Raw genomic sequence first — 17,997 nt, forward strand, 5'->3', positions numbered from 1 at the left:
GGAGGCAGCCTCAGGTATAGTTGAATCTGTGCTAAACTTATGTCAGGAATTTATGTGTGCTCCCATTAAAATGTTAGTCATTGAAAGATATGCATGTTAGAATGTCAGTGAAACTCCCAATTACTTATGTCTTTATGAAGCCATCTCTGTATCCTTTAATTTGAAGATGAAAATATAGTTATTAAATGTCTTCCTTCTGGGTGTGGTGAGAATGGCATTCCTTGAATATATTCACAACATAAATCCTCAGCATATGGCAACAAGGATGGCTCCAACATCTTCAGATTTATGTCTTTAACAGCCCTGAACTGAGAAAGCAAGAGGTTTCCACTTACCTAATTCTCAGGGCGCCCTGGGCCCTGACTTGTTCTATGCTCACTCCTGCATGAGTCACAGGCAAAGGAATGCCCTTTAGGGCCAGCCCAGTCCTGTGTGTCTCCCTGAGCCGGAAGGTGTTACACCATTCCTCAACTATGCAGACGTAAATGAAAAGGGGGTTGTTTCCCAAGTGTCTCAGCATGTTATTATCAAAAGAAGGGGAGGTGACTCTAGGTAAGCCTTAGTAACAGGTATCCATCACAAACGGTATAATTATCATTTACATTCTACACACAAGCAAACTGAGGTTTAAGGAAAAAAGGATGATAATCTGCTTCACTGTAACTCTGTTGTCGGTATGATGTTTTTCCCAAGGAATTAAAAACAATATCCCAGTTCCGCAGAGCAATAAAAATGATGCATGTTGTGAGTACATCCAAGGAATGCCATTCTTACTAACCCCAGAATAAAGACATTAGATAACTACATTACCATCTTCAAACTAAAGGACACAGAGACAGCTTTATATAGACATAAGGAATTGGGAGTTTTATGGACATTCTAAAATGCGTATTTTTAGTGACTAACATTAATGGGAACACACCTGATACTCAAAAAACCATAAATCCTAAACTGAAATCTTGAGCACTATGCCTGTTTATCTCTGCATACATACTTGATATAATGGCTGACACACTGAAAGTGTTTAGTAATATTACATTGAATCAATGAGTAAAAATGGATGGAAGATAATCCAAACATATTTATTTACATAGTAGTGGATAATACAGTCCAAGGATATGTCAAAAGTATTTCCTACATAGGGAAGTGAAGGTTTTGAGTCTGTTTTCAAAAGAAAACTATAGGTGTCTACCAAGACTGCTTTTTGAAAGAAACCATCTCATTAGGAAGGAGTCATGGGTAATTCCATATATGACTCTTTCCCAGCACCACAACAGATTTAAATGTTACTTAAGCATTTGATAACTCAACTGTCTACTAAGTATTGGTTTATAATGTGCTTTAGTCATGATTAAGTTGGACCAAATTAAATCTGTCTCATGAGAATCTGAATTAGAGCTTGTGGGTATCAGGCAGTTTGTAACAGGAGCAGAAATATAAAGACATCCAAAGTGGAAGCTTGTAAATGGTGTAAACCAGAGTTAGGATATTTATTTTTGAGGCACCAAGTCCTAGAGATTCTGTGTAGTCACCTAAGTTGTTGATTGACTACTAGAACTATTGCTATGTCTTCAATATTCCAGTCTTACTGAAATCTGGCATCATCGTAAGAAAAACACAACTGTATAATTCTGAGCACCACTTTTAAATGCAATAATGCCAAACTACAGTGTATCCAAAGAAACAGGGAATGTGATTTGGGTTTTAATTTGAATAAGGTATGCCTGAAGAGAGTGATCATGCTTAGAAAGTATAGAGCGTAGAAAGATAAACTTGGAGGGATGTGAAAAAAAGAATGAGTATAATCTTGGTAGGGGTAGAAGAAAGTCCAATGAATAAACAAAACAAAGAGGTAGATCTGCTTATACTCAATTGAAAAATAAATATTCCAACATTTTGCTGGCACTTACAAGAGTGATCTTGCCCTGGCCAGTGTGGATTAGTTGGTTGAGCATCGTCCCATGCACTGAGAGGTCATAAATTCAATTCCTGGTCAGAGCACATGCCAGAGTAGCAGGCCTGATCCCCAGTAGGGGGGCATGCTGGAGGCAGCCAATGGAGAAGTTTCTCCTTTCTTCTCTCGCTAAAATCAATAAAAACATTTTTTAAGAGTGATCTTGAATGATAAAATTGTAGTAATAAGATATTGTAGATATTGGATAACCAGAACTTATTTGATTTAAATAATATATCATACAAATATATCATTTAAAGAATATATTACAAAGAATCTCTCCAGTGTTATAGAATCTTTTCTTTTAGAAAATTAGGCTAATTATCAGCGGTGGATTTATCATAGTTTTAAAGTGTCTCATTTTTACCTATTGGGAAAAATTAAAACAACTGTTTTTTGTATTATTTTACTTAAAGAAAGTCCCCCTAAACTGTATAAGTTGAATGTCTCATAAACCTGGGTTAACCATTATTAATAGTGATGATTAACAATAATACAGGGACTTTTTAAACCTCTTCCATTCATATTTAAAACCACAAATTTGAATGACTATTCTAACTTATGCATAAAGAACTTTTAATATGTGTAATTATAATAAGAACAAACATGTTCATTTTTTATGCACTGATTAAAATTTAATCAGTGTAATAAAGGGCCCTGCAGAAATGCAAGTTCCTAAAGTACCAATACAAGTCTAAACATGGAAAAGTAAAAGAATTAAAATGGGTATTCTTTTCTTGAAAGGCAGATTTAAATGATACATTTTTATCATTGAGCCACTCACATAATAGGCATCCAATAAATATTTGTTTCTGTATGTGGATCTTGCATTTCTATGATTTTATTTAAACTTCACTTTCAGTATTGCTACCAATACTTAAATATACTTATAGTTTTGCAAGAGTTTCACATAACTTCACATTCAGTTTTACTTGATAAAAAATATATGTATTTGCCTTTAATGGTGTTAAAATAAAATGGAAATTTACTCATCATTAGCAGCAAACAAAACTAAAATAGGAAGACAAGCAATAAAAAGGGCTGCTCCCGTTTTGATTACAAATAAGTAAAAAGCAAGTTTTACACTGCCTTTTTTTAAACCATTTGTATAGCTGCTATTTTTGTAATATTTTATAAAAGGCATGAATAAAGTATGTTTGCTGTGGCTTCTTTCAGAAGAAATGATGATCTATATAAAATTTTCTCTCATAATAAGTTAAGACATTGGGTAAAAAGAGCCAGTTGTCCCATTTGAGAATACTTAATTAATCATTTTCATGGTTGATAGTTTTATCTTTGGGAACCCCTGTAATCAAGATCTCCTTTCATGTAGTTTTGTTTGGGATTATGGTTAAACAGTTCTGCTCAGTCTCTCCTCGGGGAGAGGCCACTGCTGTCATGTGGGACGGCAGTGATCCCTACAAGCCGCAGCGGGGACCCATAAACTCTGTTGTGACTTCTTAAAAAATGAAACAGTATGACCTTTCTGATAACAGGACCTAAAACAAAGATGTTTTTACACCCTCATCCATCACACACACACACACACACACACACACACACACACACACACACACCCTGCCCTAACTCTTTTCATCTCCAGGATTTCATTTTAGGATTTTTGTCATGTTCTATTCCTGCGAAGTTTCCACTGTTCTTGGTGATGAACTCTGAATAGAAATTGGGAAACACCTTCAACCACATTCATCAGTTTTCAATGTGACCTTTCTACATGGCATCCTCAAGTGTTTTTTTTCACTTCCAACATATAATCTCATGACTTACCTTCCAGGAGAATCATACAGATTGGTACCAGGGCTCATTTTAAGGAAGCTAATCAATTTAAAATTTTTTAAAGTTTTTTAATTACACCTAGAGCCTGCAAAGCTTTGGTATTGCTGCTTATTTTTGAGTTTGTCTGAAGAATTGATTTTTTAGTTATGGGGTGTAGTTTGAAACTTGTAAGAGCAGGTGCTTCTAAGATCAGATACTTTGTATCCCCACAAGATTTAAGGATTGTTCTGGAAAAATCTTCAAATCTTATTCTTGTGTATATAAACTTTTTAAAAAAATTTTAGTAGGTTTTAATATTTTAGTTGGTACCCTTTTAAAGTGCAGTTTATTTTTCATTAATAATTAGTTTAAGTCTTTTAATTAGGTTCATAAAATAGAAACTGTAAGCATGAAGAGGACCTTTTATGTGGAAAAGAGGACAATTTGAGATGTGAGATGTGTGGTTTGTGGTGTTCATCACTACGTGATTCTTAGTTGCAAAGTCCTGCCCAATTCAGTTCAAGTTAACTCTTCTCATGGGCATCTGTCAACAGAATTACAAAGTGTTTCAGTATCTGTGGTCATGTACCTTTCCAAATTGAAAATTCACAAGTTCATGCTCATACATTGAAGAATAAGGCCTTGGCGATCAGGATGATCTCATTCATTATTTTATTAGAAACGTATTTTGGAAGAAATGTATTGTTACTTGATCAAATCACTCAAAAATGTGCTTTAATCCCACATTGCTATAGCTCAACTGGTTTCTTTTCAACCTAAAATATATATGATTCATAGAGTGGCATAATTGATGCTTAAATAATGTTTATATGATGTAAGATTAATATTTTAGATTCTTAGCCAGTAATCTTACGTCTAAGTGTCTTTCTTACCCTTTAAAAAAAAAGACTTGTAACCTCTCCTTGCTCTTTCTCTGACTTAGACCGGGGCACTGTGCAGAAGGTGGTGGTTCTTCCGACGAACAGCTCTGCCAGCAGCGAGCTCATTCTGGAGGAGCTGGAAGTGTTTAAGGTTTGAACATCTCTTCTGCTAGTCTCTGAACATGCATGACGAACAGAATTCTTTCCTCTAACAGACACTTTGGAGGAAAACAATATTCTATAAGAGATCAAATAAAGAATGTTATAAATTGTGAGGGTAGGAACGCCAGAGAACATGAGAAATATAGAACAAACATTTTTCTGAAGTATTTTGATGCATTTCAAGCTATCTCAACATAAAAGGATTAGTGTTTCTCAGCGACAATCACAACTTGAGGAATTTTGTTCATCATTATTTTTTTTTTTAAATGAGTTCAGTGGTCAAGGTCTAGAAGATTTGCCTTGAAAGGGCTTTTATCATTTGCTTCACAAACTACCGAAACCCAAATGCTTTCACATTATTGATTGTTAGATAAACTTTCTCATATTTTTTAGCCAGGAATTTCAAGATAAACTGCTTTGTTATCTCCTTTTTTATTGTTTTCAATTTAAATGTCACCCTAATTAAGTAAAACAAATGTTGTCTCTTTGTCACTCAAAATTTTATGTTCTCTCTGAACTTGAGATCTCACTGTATTATTCTTTCTGTTCTTGAATTTGGCTTTTAAAAAAAAGAAAAACAAAACAACAACAACAACAAAAGGCACACAGAGAGAAGTTCAGTCCTGCAAGATCTTACCTGGTCAGGGCAGAGTGCCGATTCTCTGTGTACCTGTGAGCCTGGAGAGCGGATCGGTGGTGCCCTGCACACCCTTCTCTCCTGAAGGCGTAGGTCATCATAGTTCAGTGGTCCCTTTTATCTGCTTTGAAAAGATGAGTAAAAACACGGACAGAGGAACTGTTAGGATCAAAATGAAACTTGGACATGGAATCAATTCTACTGCATTCTACGCTACTGCCATCTACAACAAGTAAGAAACATTGGCCCACAGACTCCAAAAGCCTGGAGCCAGCAGCTAACTGAGTAAAAGTAGCATGTAGAACGCAGGGGCAGGCTCTTGTTAGTCCAATGAGTTGCTTTGCTTAGTTTAGTGGACTCAGAATGTATTGACTTATTAATATACATTACCACCGTCACCAAAAATATTGAATTTATAAACACATAAGTGATCGAGGCAGCCTGCTGTTAGATGATGCTAATACACTTTCAATGTGAAGGAATATTTTTAAAATTAATCAAATCAAATATAAAATGTGAGGAACTCTGGCAAATTGTTCAATGTTATTAAGTTGACAATGTTTAATGCTAGCTCACTTTGTCATAAGCTTTTTGTGATTAGTGCATCAAAATCGTGCTCATTAAATGTTCACCACATATTTTCAAGTGCCTTTTCTATGCTTTCTTTGTAAAGAAATTGTTTCACTAGATTAACCAGAATCACATTATATATAAAAAATAATTTTTTCTCATTCAATTCAATAGGGATAACTTGGCTAACCAAAATAATATAAAGTACCTTATTCTGAACTTCTGAAGATAGCAAAAATGCCACATTGTAGCACCTCATTTTGAATTCTGAAATATCTTTTTTTTTAGGCAATCAGGAAATGTTAATTAAGTGAGTTTGACACAAACTCAAATATGTATGTTATGGCAAGGTCTTAAAGAAACGTGAGTTCTTCTGATCATGTGCTAACTACTTATGGTCTGTTAGATGAATTAGGCCGGTGTTATCATCACAAAGAATAAACTCTCAGTGGAAAAATAGAGTCAGTCAAAATGCATGTGTGTGCCAGTGACTGATGTGGCTAAATTGAGAGATACAGTTACCAAATACAGTTACTGTCTTCGACATGGTGTTTGGGTCACATTTTCTGAGGTGAGGTAAAAATAATTGGGTGTGTATGCTATACTGTGATAGGCACATCAGGAAATAACGCATTCAAATAGAAAAATGCCTTAGTTAAGGGTCCCTCTGATATACTGCAGGAAACTCAATGTAACTTTTAAAAACCAGGCGCATTGTTTCATACATTGTGCAGAACCACGATGTCTTACTTTAATCCTCTGTTCAGAATAATTTCTGAAAATATGTCCAGCTTCCCTAAATTTAACTTGAATTGGAGGTGTAACTTTTATATGTTGCCTAGGTGGATATAAGTTGCAATACTTTCTTTTGTATGTGTGTGTATTTCTCTTTTTTTAATTTAAATTCTTTATTGTTTAAAGTATTATATAAATCTTCTTTATCCCCCATTGACTTCTCCCAATCCTCCCCAACCCTCCCAGCACATGCCCTTACCCTCGCCCCCCATCTCTGTCCATTGGTTCTGCTTATATGCATGCATACAAGTCCTTTGGTTTATCTCTAACCCCCTCCCCCTCCCCTGCCTTCTCTCTGAGGTTGGACGGTCTGTTCAGTGCTACCTTGTCTCTGGATCTATTTTTGTTCATCAGTTTATGTTGTTCATTATATCCCACATATGAGTGAGATCATGTGATATTTATCTTTCTCTAACTGGCTTATTTCACTTAGCATAATGCTCTCCAGGTCCATCTATGCTGTTGCAAATGGTAAAAGTTCCTTCTTTTTATAGCAGTGTAGTATTCCATTGTGTAGATGTACCACGGTTTTCTAATCCACTCATCTGCTGATGGGCACTTAGGCTGTTTCCAAATCTTAGCTATGGTGAATTGTGCTGCTATGAACATAGGGGTGCATATATCCTCTCTGATTGGTGTTTCAAGTTTCTTGGGATATATTCCTAGAAGTGGGATCACTGGGTCAAATGGAAGTTCCATTTTAAAATTTTTGAGGAAACTCCATACTGTTTTCCACAGTGGCTGCACCAGTCTGCATTCCCACCAGCAGTGCATGAGGGTTCCTTTTTCTCTGCATCCTCACCAGCACTTGTCGTTTGTTGATTTGTTGATGATAGCCATCCTGACAGGTGTGAGATGGTACCTCATTGTTGTTTTGATTCGCATCTCTCAGATGATTAGTGACTTTGAGCATGTTTTCATATGTCTCTAGGCCTTCTGAATGTCCTCTTTCGAAAAGTGTCTGTTTAGATCCTTTGCCCATTTTTTGATTGGGTTGTTTATATTCCTTTTGTTAAGTTGTATGAGTTCTCTGTAAATGTTGGAGATTAAACCCTTATCGCTGATAACATTGGCAAATATGTTCTCCCATGCAGTGGGCTTTCTTGTTTTGTTGATGGTTTCTTTTGCTCTGCAGAAGCCTTTTATTTTGATATAGTCCCATTTGTTTATTTTCTTCTTAGTTTCCATTGCCCTAGAAGCTGTATCAGTAAAGATATTGCTATGACCTATGTCTGCTATTTTGCTGCCTATGGAGTCTTCTGATATTTTAATGGTTTCCCTGTATGTGTGTGTATTTCTAAGCAATGAGCCAAACTTGTTGCAATAGTGTTTAGAGATATTGCCATTTTATCTTTCAAATGTTAGAACATACAGCTTCAGAAAGTGAAATCATTGTGGGCACAGTTGATTTTACTCCTACTTGATTTAATCAAGTAAAATTTCAGACTTTCATTGGGTTATCACATCTAATTTTCAATCTTTTAAAGTAACTAATAATATTTAAGAAGTAAATTTATAAGTAGAGTGGCTTTCAAAAAGGATTACTATTCCAGAAAATTCTTAGATTCTTTAACTTGTTCACATTTATTAAAAGAGTATCCTTGCCCTGGCTGGTGTGGCTCAGTTAGTTGGAGCATCGAACACCGAGAGGCAGGGGTTGAATGCCCGTTCAGGGCGCATGCCCAGATTTCAGGTTCGATCCTTGGTTGGGGCACGTGTAGGAGGCAACAGATTGGTGTATTTCTCTCTCTCTCCTTCTCTCTCTTAAAAAAAGCAATATTTTTTTATAAGGAGGATCTCTAACAATATCACTTTGTTTGCAGCAAAAAGAATTAATAAGTATGGTTCAGGCTAATACTTCTTTCCAAAATAACTTTTGTCAGGTGAACAATTGTGTCTTATGCAGAGTGCTGTGTGTGGAATAAGATGGGGTACCATTCCATAGCCCCCCACTCACATACCCAGATTCAATCCTGAGTTACTCATTGGATTCATTATTCCAAGATGCACTTTTTTCAATTCTCTCAAATTGTCATTTTTTTTCCTAATGACTATATTGATATATGTGTTATAATTGCAACTTTTGTTTTAGTTTAGGCATATATTTGTGTAACAAATCCATCCTTACACCCAACAGAGGAAATATATTATTGACAAGTATTGCTAGATTTTGAAAGTATATACACATTTAGAGAGAAATAATGATTTCTTGAATTTAAATAGAAAAGAGAAATTCTTTTGAATGCAAAATCATTTTTAATGATTATTTGAACAACTAACAATGTTTTTCTCATTTTTCAGAATCATGTTCCAATAACAACAATGAAAATTTCATCTAAAAAGGTAAGATCAACCTCATTTTTATTCTTTGCATGTAAAAAATTTTACTACTATGAAAAACTATATTTATAATTTCTGAAAAATCCATTTTAATATTAGCATAACAATTAATACTATTTGCAGAATACCATAAAATCACTTTCAATTCTGATGTGGAATTCACTAGCTATTAGTGGAGATAGAAATAGGTTTATTTTTGTACAAAAGTCCATCATGTGTACAGCATGATAGCCCAACATTTTGCATATCCTATATGCTCAAATATTACTGTGTGTTAATCCAACCAAAATAAAAAAAAATCTTTCTGAAGAAAGAATTTAGCATAATGTTGGGCCACTATAACACCACAAACATTCTCAGGAGCTCAGAATGAGTAATTAATCTTCTTTTGAGTTCCTGATTCTGTCACATGTTTAAAATATGAAATGCATTTTTAAGCTTATTTTTAAGAAAAGGCTATTTTTTAGAATTACACATGTCATTTAAAAAAACCTGAATGTTTCCAATCTAAGCCATACCCAGGTTCAGGATTTGGTGAAGAAGTGTTCAACTATGATTACCAGGAATGTTTAACCTTCCCCTTTGTGCCTGCACATGCAAATATACAAGGAAAAGAAAAGTGCCATTCCAATCTCTACATGCCCATCCCTAATGGTACCCCAAAGCAAACATTCTAAGGGCCAGAGCAGTATAATAAAAAGTGGAGTAGGCTTAAGAGCAGGAATCGCGTACATTTGAATCCCAACCTGACCATAAATTACAAAGGAATCATTTAACTTCACTGAGCTAAGTTTCTGCCTCTACAAGGTAATGCTTTCCTCACAAATTACTTTATATAAATTGCCCAAAATAAAGTGGGTCTTTGGTAACTGCTGTTTGTAGGAGCCTCAGACTTATTTTTCTTGGAATAGAGAATAAAGGTTTTATGTGTTAGCACAACTGATGACTTAACGTTGGTGTTCTTTACCATATTTGGTCTGATGCAGATGAACAAGTAATCCACAGTTGGTTTTGTCCTAGTTTTCACTTGACTAATTTTATGAAGAATAATAAATACGATAAAATAAAACTGAAGATCTCATCTGTAATAATGTTTGTATGGTGCATAACAAACATTTTCCCAAGTAACAAGAAGCTATTTGTCAGTTGCCCCAGTGTCCTGGAGAGCTGATTCCGTGTCAGAATTGTCTTTGAAGTCAGCAGCAGGAAAACCCTTTGTTTACTCTAGGTTAATGGAAAGCAAAATTCAAAATGAACATGAAGCCATTTGTGTGGCATAGTAGTTGTTCCTTATACAGTTGCAGGTTTCAACTTTTAATTCAACTTGTGAACTTGTAGTTCACAGTCCATTCCATAAAGCTGCAATATACAACACACACGTACACACAGAAAAAAACCTGAGTATTAAATGCCTTCAACATCTTAAACTGTAGATAATTATAAATGTTTTATTAAATTAATTAGATAGAGGGCAGGGTAATTATTTGATTTTGGGGGGACTTCATTTGCCCAACTGCATACTGCATTGTTACAGTGTGAAAGAACTACAAATTTCCAATGATAACATTATAGATATATATATATACATGTTTATATATATTGAATTTTTAAAAAATATATGTTTTTATTGATTTGAAAGAGAGAGGAAGGAAAGAGATAGAAACATCAATACATCAACATCGATTGGCTGCCTCCTGCATGACCCCTAATGGGGATTGAGCCCAAAACCCAGGCAGGTGTCCTGACTGGGAATGGAACCATGACCTTCTGGTACATGTGTAGATGCTCAACCAACTGAGCCACACGGGCCAGGCTAAATATCATGAATTAGTACCTTCCCTGGTGCTCAAACTGTTTTATTGTAATTTTTATGGACTTCTATTCTCTAAGTTATTCTTGCATCCTATGCAGCAGAAAATAGTTGAGTTACTAAAAAAAGATAATTTCTAAAATGAAACTATCTGTATCCTTTTCTCAAATAAACCAGTTTCCTCAGAAAATTTTAATGAAGCTGATGCATTCGCTCTGTTATTTATTAATGTACTAAGTAAGCACTACTTTAAATATTTTTAGAAAAATGATTATTATCGAAACATGCAGTTGTTTTCTTATGGTTGAATGTCTCAACTTGGGATCAATAGTTTTCAGCCCAATTTAAAAAAAAATAGATCTGAATAAAAAATTATTTTACATTAGACATAAAGTGAGGTGTGATTCAAATGATTTATCAGAATTGAAAAATTATAAATTGATAATATACTCTACTACTACTGTTATTTAACATTCATTGAGCTCTTAGGAGTCAGAAATTATGCTAAAAATTTTATCTGGAGTTATCTGTTACATTCATTTCTTACAAAGACTCTATAAGGTACATGCTCTATAATCCCAGTTTTACCAAAGAGGAAGCTGAGATTCAGAAAAGTTACACAGCAAAATTTTGGTTGAGCCAGGATTTGAATCCCAAAAATATGCCCCCAGAACCTACTGAACAATGATGTCCCCACTGATTTAATTCTAAGTAGCATATACATATCCTATCTAATAAAGAGGGAGTATGCTACTTGACCATCACACCCTCACAAAGATGGCAGTGCCCACAGCCAGTAAGGAGGGAATATACTAATTGACTGCTACACCCTCAAAGATGGTGACACCCACAGCCACAAGATGGTGGCACCCAGTCCCCTCAGCCCCACCAGGGCAGCAGGCATGCGACACGGCCGGGCCCGCCCCCAGGCGGGTCTGGCCGCTCAGTGTGCCTGCCTCCATAGTCTCCCAGTCCTCTCAGCCCCCCAGCCACTCAGGGCCACCTGAGGCTCAGGTAACCAGGGCCGGCCTAGGCTTGCGCTGCTGGCAGTGGCAACAGCAGAGGTGTGATAGGGGTGTCACCTTCCCCTGATCGTTGGGTTACCTCCAGCCCCTGAGGGCTCCCGGACTGTGAGAGGGGGCAGGCCAGGCTGAGGGACCCCCCTCCAGTGCATGAATTTTCATGCACCAGGCCTCTAGTATGTACATAATATGAATGTGTGTAGATGAATATGTATGTGCACGTGTGTATGAATGTGTATGTGCATGTATCCAAGATCCAGCTTAGAGATGCTATGCTAACTTTGAATCACACATCAATCCTTTGTAAAATATTTAGTGTCAATTAGAAATTTAGCCCATCAACTCCTGAGAACCACTTTATGCTAGGCTACAGGAGTTAGAGCAGTGTCCTAAAAACTCCTGACACCCTACAGAAGACTGAGGGTGCTGAATAAATAGCTCTGGATACACAGAAAGTTTAAGACATGTCTACATATAAATACTTATATTCTTCTAAATAATTTTAAAATCATCTAATGAGAAATAAGTCCCTTTCAAAGGCATGTGAAAATTTTTTATTTTATGTACTACTATCTACTTTTTCTTCTAAACTTAAAAATATCTTGTATTTTAGACTTCACTTTTTCAAATTTACAACGTGATGGGTTGCCAGACTTGAAGAATAAGAAAGCTGCCTTGTACTTTGCTAAAAGACAGTATTCAAAGAAAAAAGCAAAACATCATAATTTAAATCTGTAATATATTAGCTCAAATCTGAGAGAACAATGAATCCCAATGTCTAAAACACATTACCATTCTACATGGTACTCTGAGCTTTTTTCTTTAAACAGGAAAGTGGTAATGTTATAGGCATATTAACGTAGAAAAATTCTATTTATTTTGGCTTTATACCCTTCTGGACTTTGCTTCTCGTTTTTAGTCTAGTTTCAAAATGAATCCAGGGGTCTGTGGGCATGCATTATAATGTGTTCCTGCTGAAAGTCCCCTTTTAACTTCCGCATCTGAAATAAATCATCATCATTCTTCTCATAGCAACAGTTGTATGTGAGTTCCAACGCAGGCGTTTCCCAAGTGTCTCTGCATCGCTGCCACATCTACGGCACAGCTTGTGCCGACTGCTGCCTGGCCAGGGACCCTTACTGCGCCTGGGACGGCCATTCCTGCTCTAGGTTCTACCCAACCGGGAAGCGGTGAGTATGAAGCATTCAGCTGAAATAAAAATTGATGTCACCAGACAATTCTGGTAAGCTTGCAAACCGGCACTAAAAGCACTGTGAATAGTCTTTGAATGAAGAAAATGTTAGTGCTTTATAACTTAAGATCCTCAGGAAGATGTGAACTAGAATGCCATACTTTGGAAATGTTTTCCCCTCCTTTTAAGGCAGCTCTGCAACACAATTCCTCATTTGTAATACATCAAATATTTCAAATATTTCAATCAGGATTTATCTTTCTTTTTTTTTACATTAACTAATTTTTAATCTTTTTTTCATGTTATATGCTTGATTGTGAATATCCTTAAATCCCACCTTTCTATGGTTTCCCTGTGCCACTTAATTCTCCTGTAATCGAATGTTTGTGCTAGTTCCCTGGCCTGTGTGGCTCAGTTGGTCACCCTCACCAAAGGGTTGCCAGTTCAATTCCAGGGTGAGGGCACATGCCTGGGTTGTGGCTCCATCCCACGTAGTGGGCGTGCAGGAGGCAGCTGAAGGATGTGTCACTTTCGAATTGACATTTCTCTTTCTCTCCCTCTCCCTTCTTCTCTCTAAAAGTCAATATGAATATATTTTAAGTACTTGTGCTAATTTAGGCAAAAGGAGCATGGCTCCAAGATGGGTATCCTGAATTGCTTTTGAAAACTTGACGAGCATTCTTTGCCCTTTAGAATGGTGAGTGCCTGATTGCTGGTTAGATTAAGAGAACAAGGCAGTCTGAGGCAGTAACTTCTATCTAAGCAAAGACTTAGGCAGGAAACTCTGAACCAACTTGCACCCATTTAGAAGGGACCCCCAGAACTGAAATTGACTGTGGAACAAATAATATGCAGAATTTAGAATCAGCCAAGGTCACAGATATTTTCAATCATACCTTGATATGGGGTCATGATGGATGACAGGACCAATACCTGTAAAAATTAGTGTCAGCACGAGAGAGCAAATAGGACCAGCCATGAGCACCAATGATCTCTTAAGTAAATCATTGGATGTTGTTTTATAGCTACTTTATTGCATGTCATAGATATAGGCCCAAGGACATTGGCAGTTTAAACAATCCTTGCACTTGTGCATATCAAGATGATTCTGATGCTTTTATCTATTAGTTCAACAAGTTTGTATCACGGACACTTATTTGACATGCAATGTTCTCGAGCTAGGTATATCACTCTAAAAACAATAACAACAGAAAGCCAAAAATCCCTGCCTTAAAGGATAATAAATTCTAAAGGGGGAAGACAGATAATAAACAAATAAGAAAACCCTCTAGTATATATAAAAAAATGGGAAGGTCTATGAATTATAAAATGGTAAAGAAGAGAGATAAGGGATGTGGGAAGCAGGGGGTTGCAATGTTAAGTGGGTGGACAGGGAGGCCTTACCAAGGATGAGATACTTGAACAAGGACTTGAATGTGAAGAAGAATAGAACCATGGTGTTATTTGGAAGAATAACATTTCAAAGAGGAGGTTCAGAAATCCTTAAAGCTGAATTGAAATAGAAATCTACAGAGAGATTTTTAATATGTGAGCGATAATTTGACTTTTGTTTAATAAGACCTGGTTGTGTTTGTCTGGGATTGCAGACTTGGGGTAGAAGGAGGATGAGGGGAGAGGAGAGAGAAGCTGCAAAAAGGCTACGCTAATGATCCAGGTGAAATATAATGGTGACTTGCACAGGGTTCATAGAGGTGGAGGTGGCAAAAGTGATTTGATTCTGGACAGAGCTCACAGAATCTGCTAATGTAGTACATGTGGATGTTAAAGAAATAGAGGCCTCAAAGATGAACCAAGTTCTCAGAACTGAGCATTGGAAATATGTAGATGGAATTTAATGAGAAAGAGCAGACTGTCGAAGGAGTAAGTTTGTGGGGAGAAAGTTGATAAGTGAATGGTGCCTATGAGATATTCAAGTAGAGATGTTGAGTAGGAAGTTAGAAATATGAATCTGGAGTAGAGAGGAGTCGCCTGGGCTAGATAACTTAAAAGTCTTGTATTTAAATTCATGAGCTATAAAGAGAACTCCCATTCTTTAAACCAGGATTTTCCAGTATCTGTGTTCCAAAACCTATGTGCCTCCATGTCGTTTTAAGATGTAATCAGGAGCTCTATGGATCCTTTAGATTTCTACGTAGAATTCATGGACTCATTACGCTCAGATCTTCCATCTGCACTGGGCTGTGGGTCTGAATCTGGGCAAAAGTATGAGGCAAGCAAATTCCAAATGAAATCTCAAATTCAAAGTGATTTTTGTGGACCCTATTTGTATTTACAACCATATCTGTTTTTCACTCCTAATTATGATAGCAGTGATATTTCAAAATTATTTCCATAACTGTTTGTAAGGCCATTTTTTTCATAGTAAATTATTCCAAAGGTTGGCATCTGTAAAACCTGGAACACAACCTTCAATCTAATAAACAGATTTGGTGCTGCAGGAAACCGAAGCCCTTACTTTCTAAGGAAGACAGTGATGTGGGGACACAAAGTGCATCTTACCACAGCCGTAGAAGCATAGCAGCCTCTTCTATGACATGAAAGAATTGGAGATTAGCTCCTTCCCTGTAAAGCTCTCAGACGCTGGCTTTGACCAACAAGCATTCTTATTTCACAAACAATAAATGTTTCTCAAGTAAAATCCTAAACTACGGGTGGACTGCCATTGCACATTTGAGATACCTCATTCAGGTTTGTGTTGAAATATGAGTTGACTCATTTGTTCTCACACTCTCCCACTTATTATAACCCCTGTTACTCTTTCTAAGATATATATAGAAACATAGATTCCACATCATCATCCTAATGTCACAAACCATGACCTGAGTCATGTTCTTGCAATAAACAAAGAACTGAAACAATCTTACAGTTCTTTAAAGTTAACATGGTGCCTGGTATTAAACCATGTATCACAGGTCTGCTGTTAGAACTAATAAATGCATTTAGTGAAGTTACAGGATACAAAATCAATATATAAAAATCTGTTACATTCCTATACACTAATAACAAAGTATCAGAAAGAGAAATTTAGAAAGCAATTCCTTATGATTGCATCAAAGGACTAAAATACTGTATTTCATATTTGAAAGTTGATAAGAGAGTGTATCTTAAAGCCGTCATCACAAGGAAAAAAAAAAAAACTTTTGCAACTATGTATGGTGACACATGTTACCTAGCCTTATCCTGGCGACCATTTTGTAATATATACATATATCAAAAATTATGTTAGGTATACCTGAAACTTCTATGTCAATTATACCTTAATAAAATAATACAAACAATCTTGGTGATCTCTAGCAATGTCCTAATTCTCTCACAAAAAGCCAAAAATGCAATATATATGGTATTTATTGGCCTACTTATACTCATCTTTGGCTCGCATACTGGAAATTTCATTAAAAGTACCTTTACTATTTAAATTATCCGAAGTATTTCCAAACTTTGTGAAAGCAAAGCATGTTTGCTGAATAGATTATTTCCTAAATTCCCATAGGTAGTATTTATTTTCTTTAGAGATTAAATAGTAATGATAAAGATGCTCATTTGGAGAATTTTCCACATTCTTTTTTTTTTTTTTTATTCTTACCCAAGGATGTGATTTTTATTGATTTTGAGAGAGAGGAAGGGACAGAGAAAAAAAATCTATGTGAGAGAGAAACATAGGAATGAAATAAAAACATGTCCTTTGTATGAAAAAGAGAAATAGAGTTATATTTGGAAATCAGTAAAGTCTATACTTTGACAGAAAGCTGTTATATATCATCGGTTCAATGGTTTCTCTTTCTTAAAGAAGTTAGCAAATAGTAAACAATGTAAGCATTTTTTTTCCTCTTTACCCACAAGTATCTTAAATATTTGGGCATTAGTATCAAATATTGCAATTTAGACTCAAATGTTATTTGTTCTGGATTCAGATACGTAGTTAGAAATTTTATTTTAAGACAGGATAATCAGTTCAATCTTCAAGTAAATATCTGTTTTCTATACGAGAAGAAAATGATTTCATTGTTTAGCCAAAGAAATAGACTATAATGGAGAAAACATTAGCAACTTGAGACAAATCCCAAATCCTACATGCAATATAATATTATTCTGCCCATCAACATTATGAATGCCTTACAGGAAACCTACACATACAAAAGGCTCAAATGACAGCCTTGCTGATATCATCATTTAAACCAAGCTATAATATTTTCTTTTGTAATTTAATGTCTGAAAGCTATGTGTTACTGTAAATTTAGATTGCCCAGCTTGAGGGTTCATGTACATGAGTAAACCATGACATGGTGCTGATCACAGAAAAATAAAGGTAACCATTGTGAGTGATATTGCTTTGTCTTCATGGCTGAAAATGACCAGGTCAGCCGTAAGAGCTCTCATGTGGTGCTCATATAATGTATACACTCACAAGCTGGCTGATAGTAAATAATACTGTGACTTAAATGTATAGCAAATGTAATGCAGTAAAAACCTGATAGAGGAACTATTCTAGAGAACAGCAATAACTGTATTTTCTGAGACAAGAGTGACTTCCACTAGTTTGTGTTTGTGTGATTGTACAGAAATATATAATTGAACTAGTAGCCCTGCGCACAAATCCGTGCACCAGCAGGTCGCTGCCACCCTCCTGTAGCTCTCTGCCCACTGCCCTGCCCTCCTGTAGCTCCCTCCACCCCCATCCCTCTTCTCCCCCTCATAGTTTGCTGCCCTGCCCCCTCCTGTAGCTCTCCGCTGCCCGCTTGTAGTTCGCTGCCCCACCCTCCTGCAGATGCAAGATCCGGTCTTTATGCATTGGTCGTTACGCCTCAGGGCGTAATGGATAATTAGCATATTCCTCTCTTAT

General features: G+C 36.2%; 1 protein-coding gene across 1 annotated transcript in view; it reads left to right on the plus strand.

Moving 5' to 3' along the window:
- Positions 1-17,997, plus strand: part of SEMA3C (semaphorin 3C) — a 174,460-nt gene that overhangs the window by 143,561 nt on the left and 12,902 nt on the right. Inside the window, exons 13-15 of the mRNA XM_079785392.1 lie at positions 4,671-4,759; positions 9,074-9,115; positions 12,977-13,134. Of these exons, the coding sequence (XP_079641518.1) occupies positions 4,671-4,759; positions 9,074-9,115; positions 12,977-13,134 (289 nt within the window). The remainder of the gene's footprint in view (positions 1-4,670; positions 4,760-9,073; positions 9,116-12,976; positions 13,135-17,997) is intronic.

The sequence above is a fragment of the Cnephaeus nilssonii genome (assembly GCF_951640355.1).
Source record: "Cnephaeus nilssonii genome assembly, chromosome: 12".
Classification (NCBI taxonomy): Eukaryota; Metazoa; Chordata; class Mammalia; order Chiroptera; family Vespertilionidae; genus Cnephaeus; species Cnephaeus nilssonii.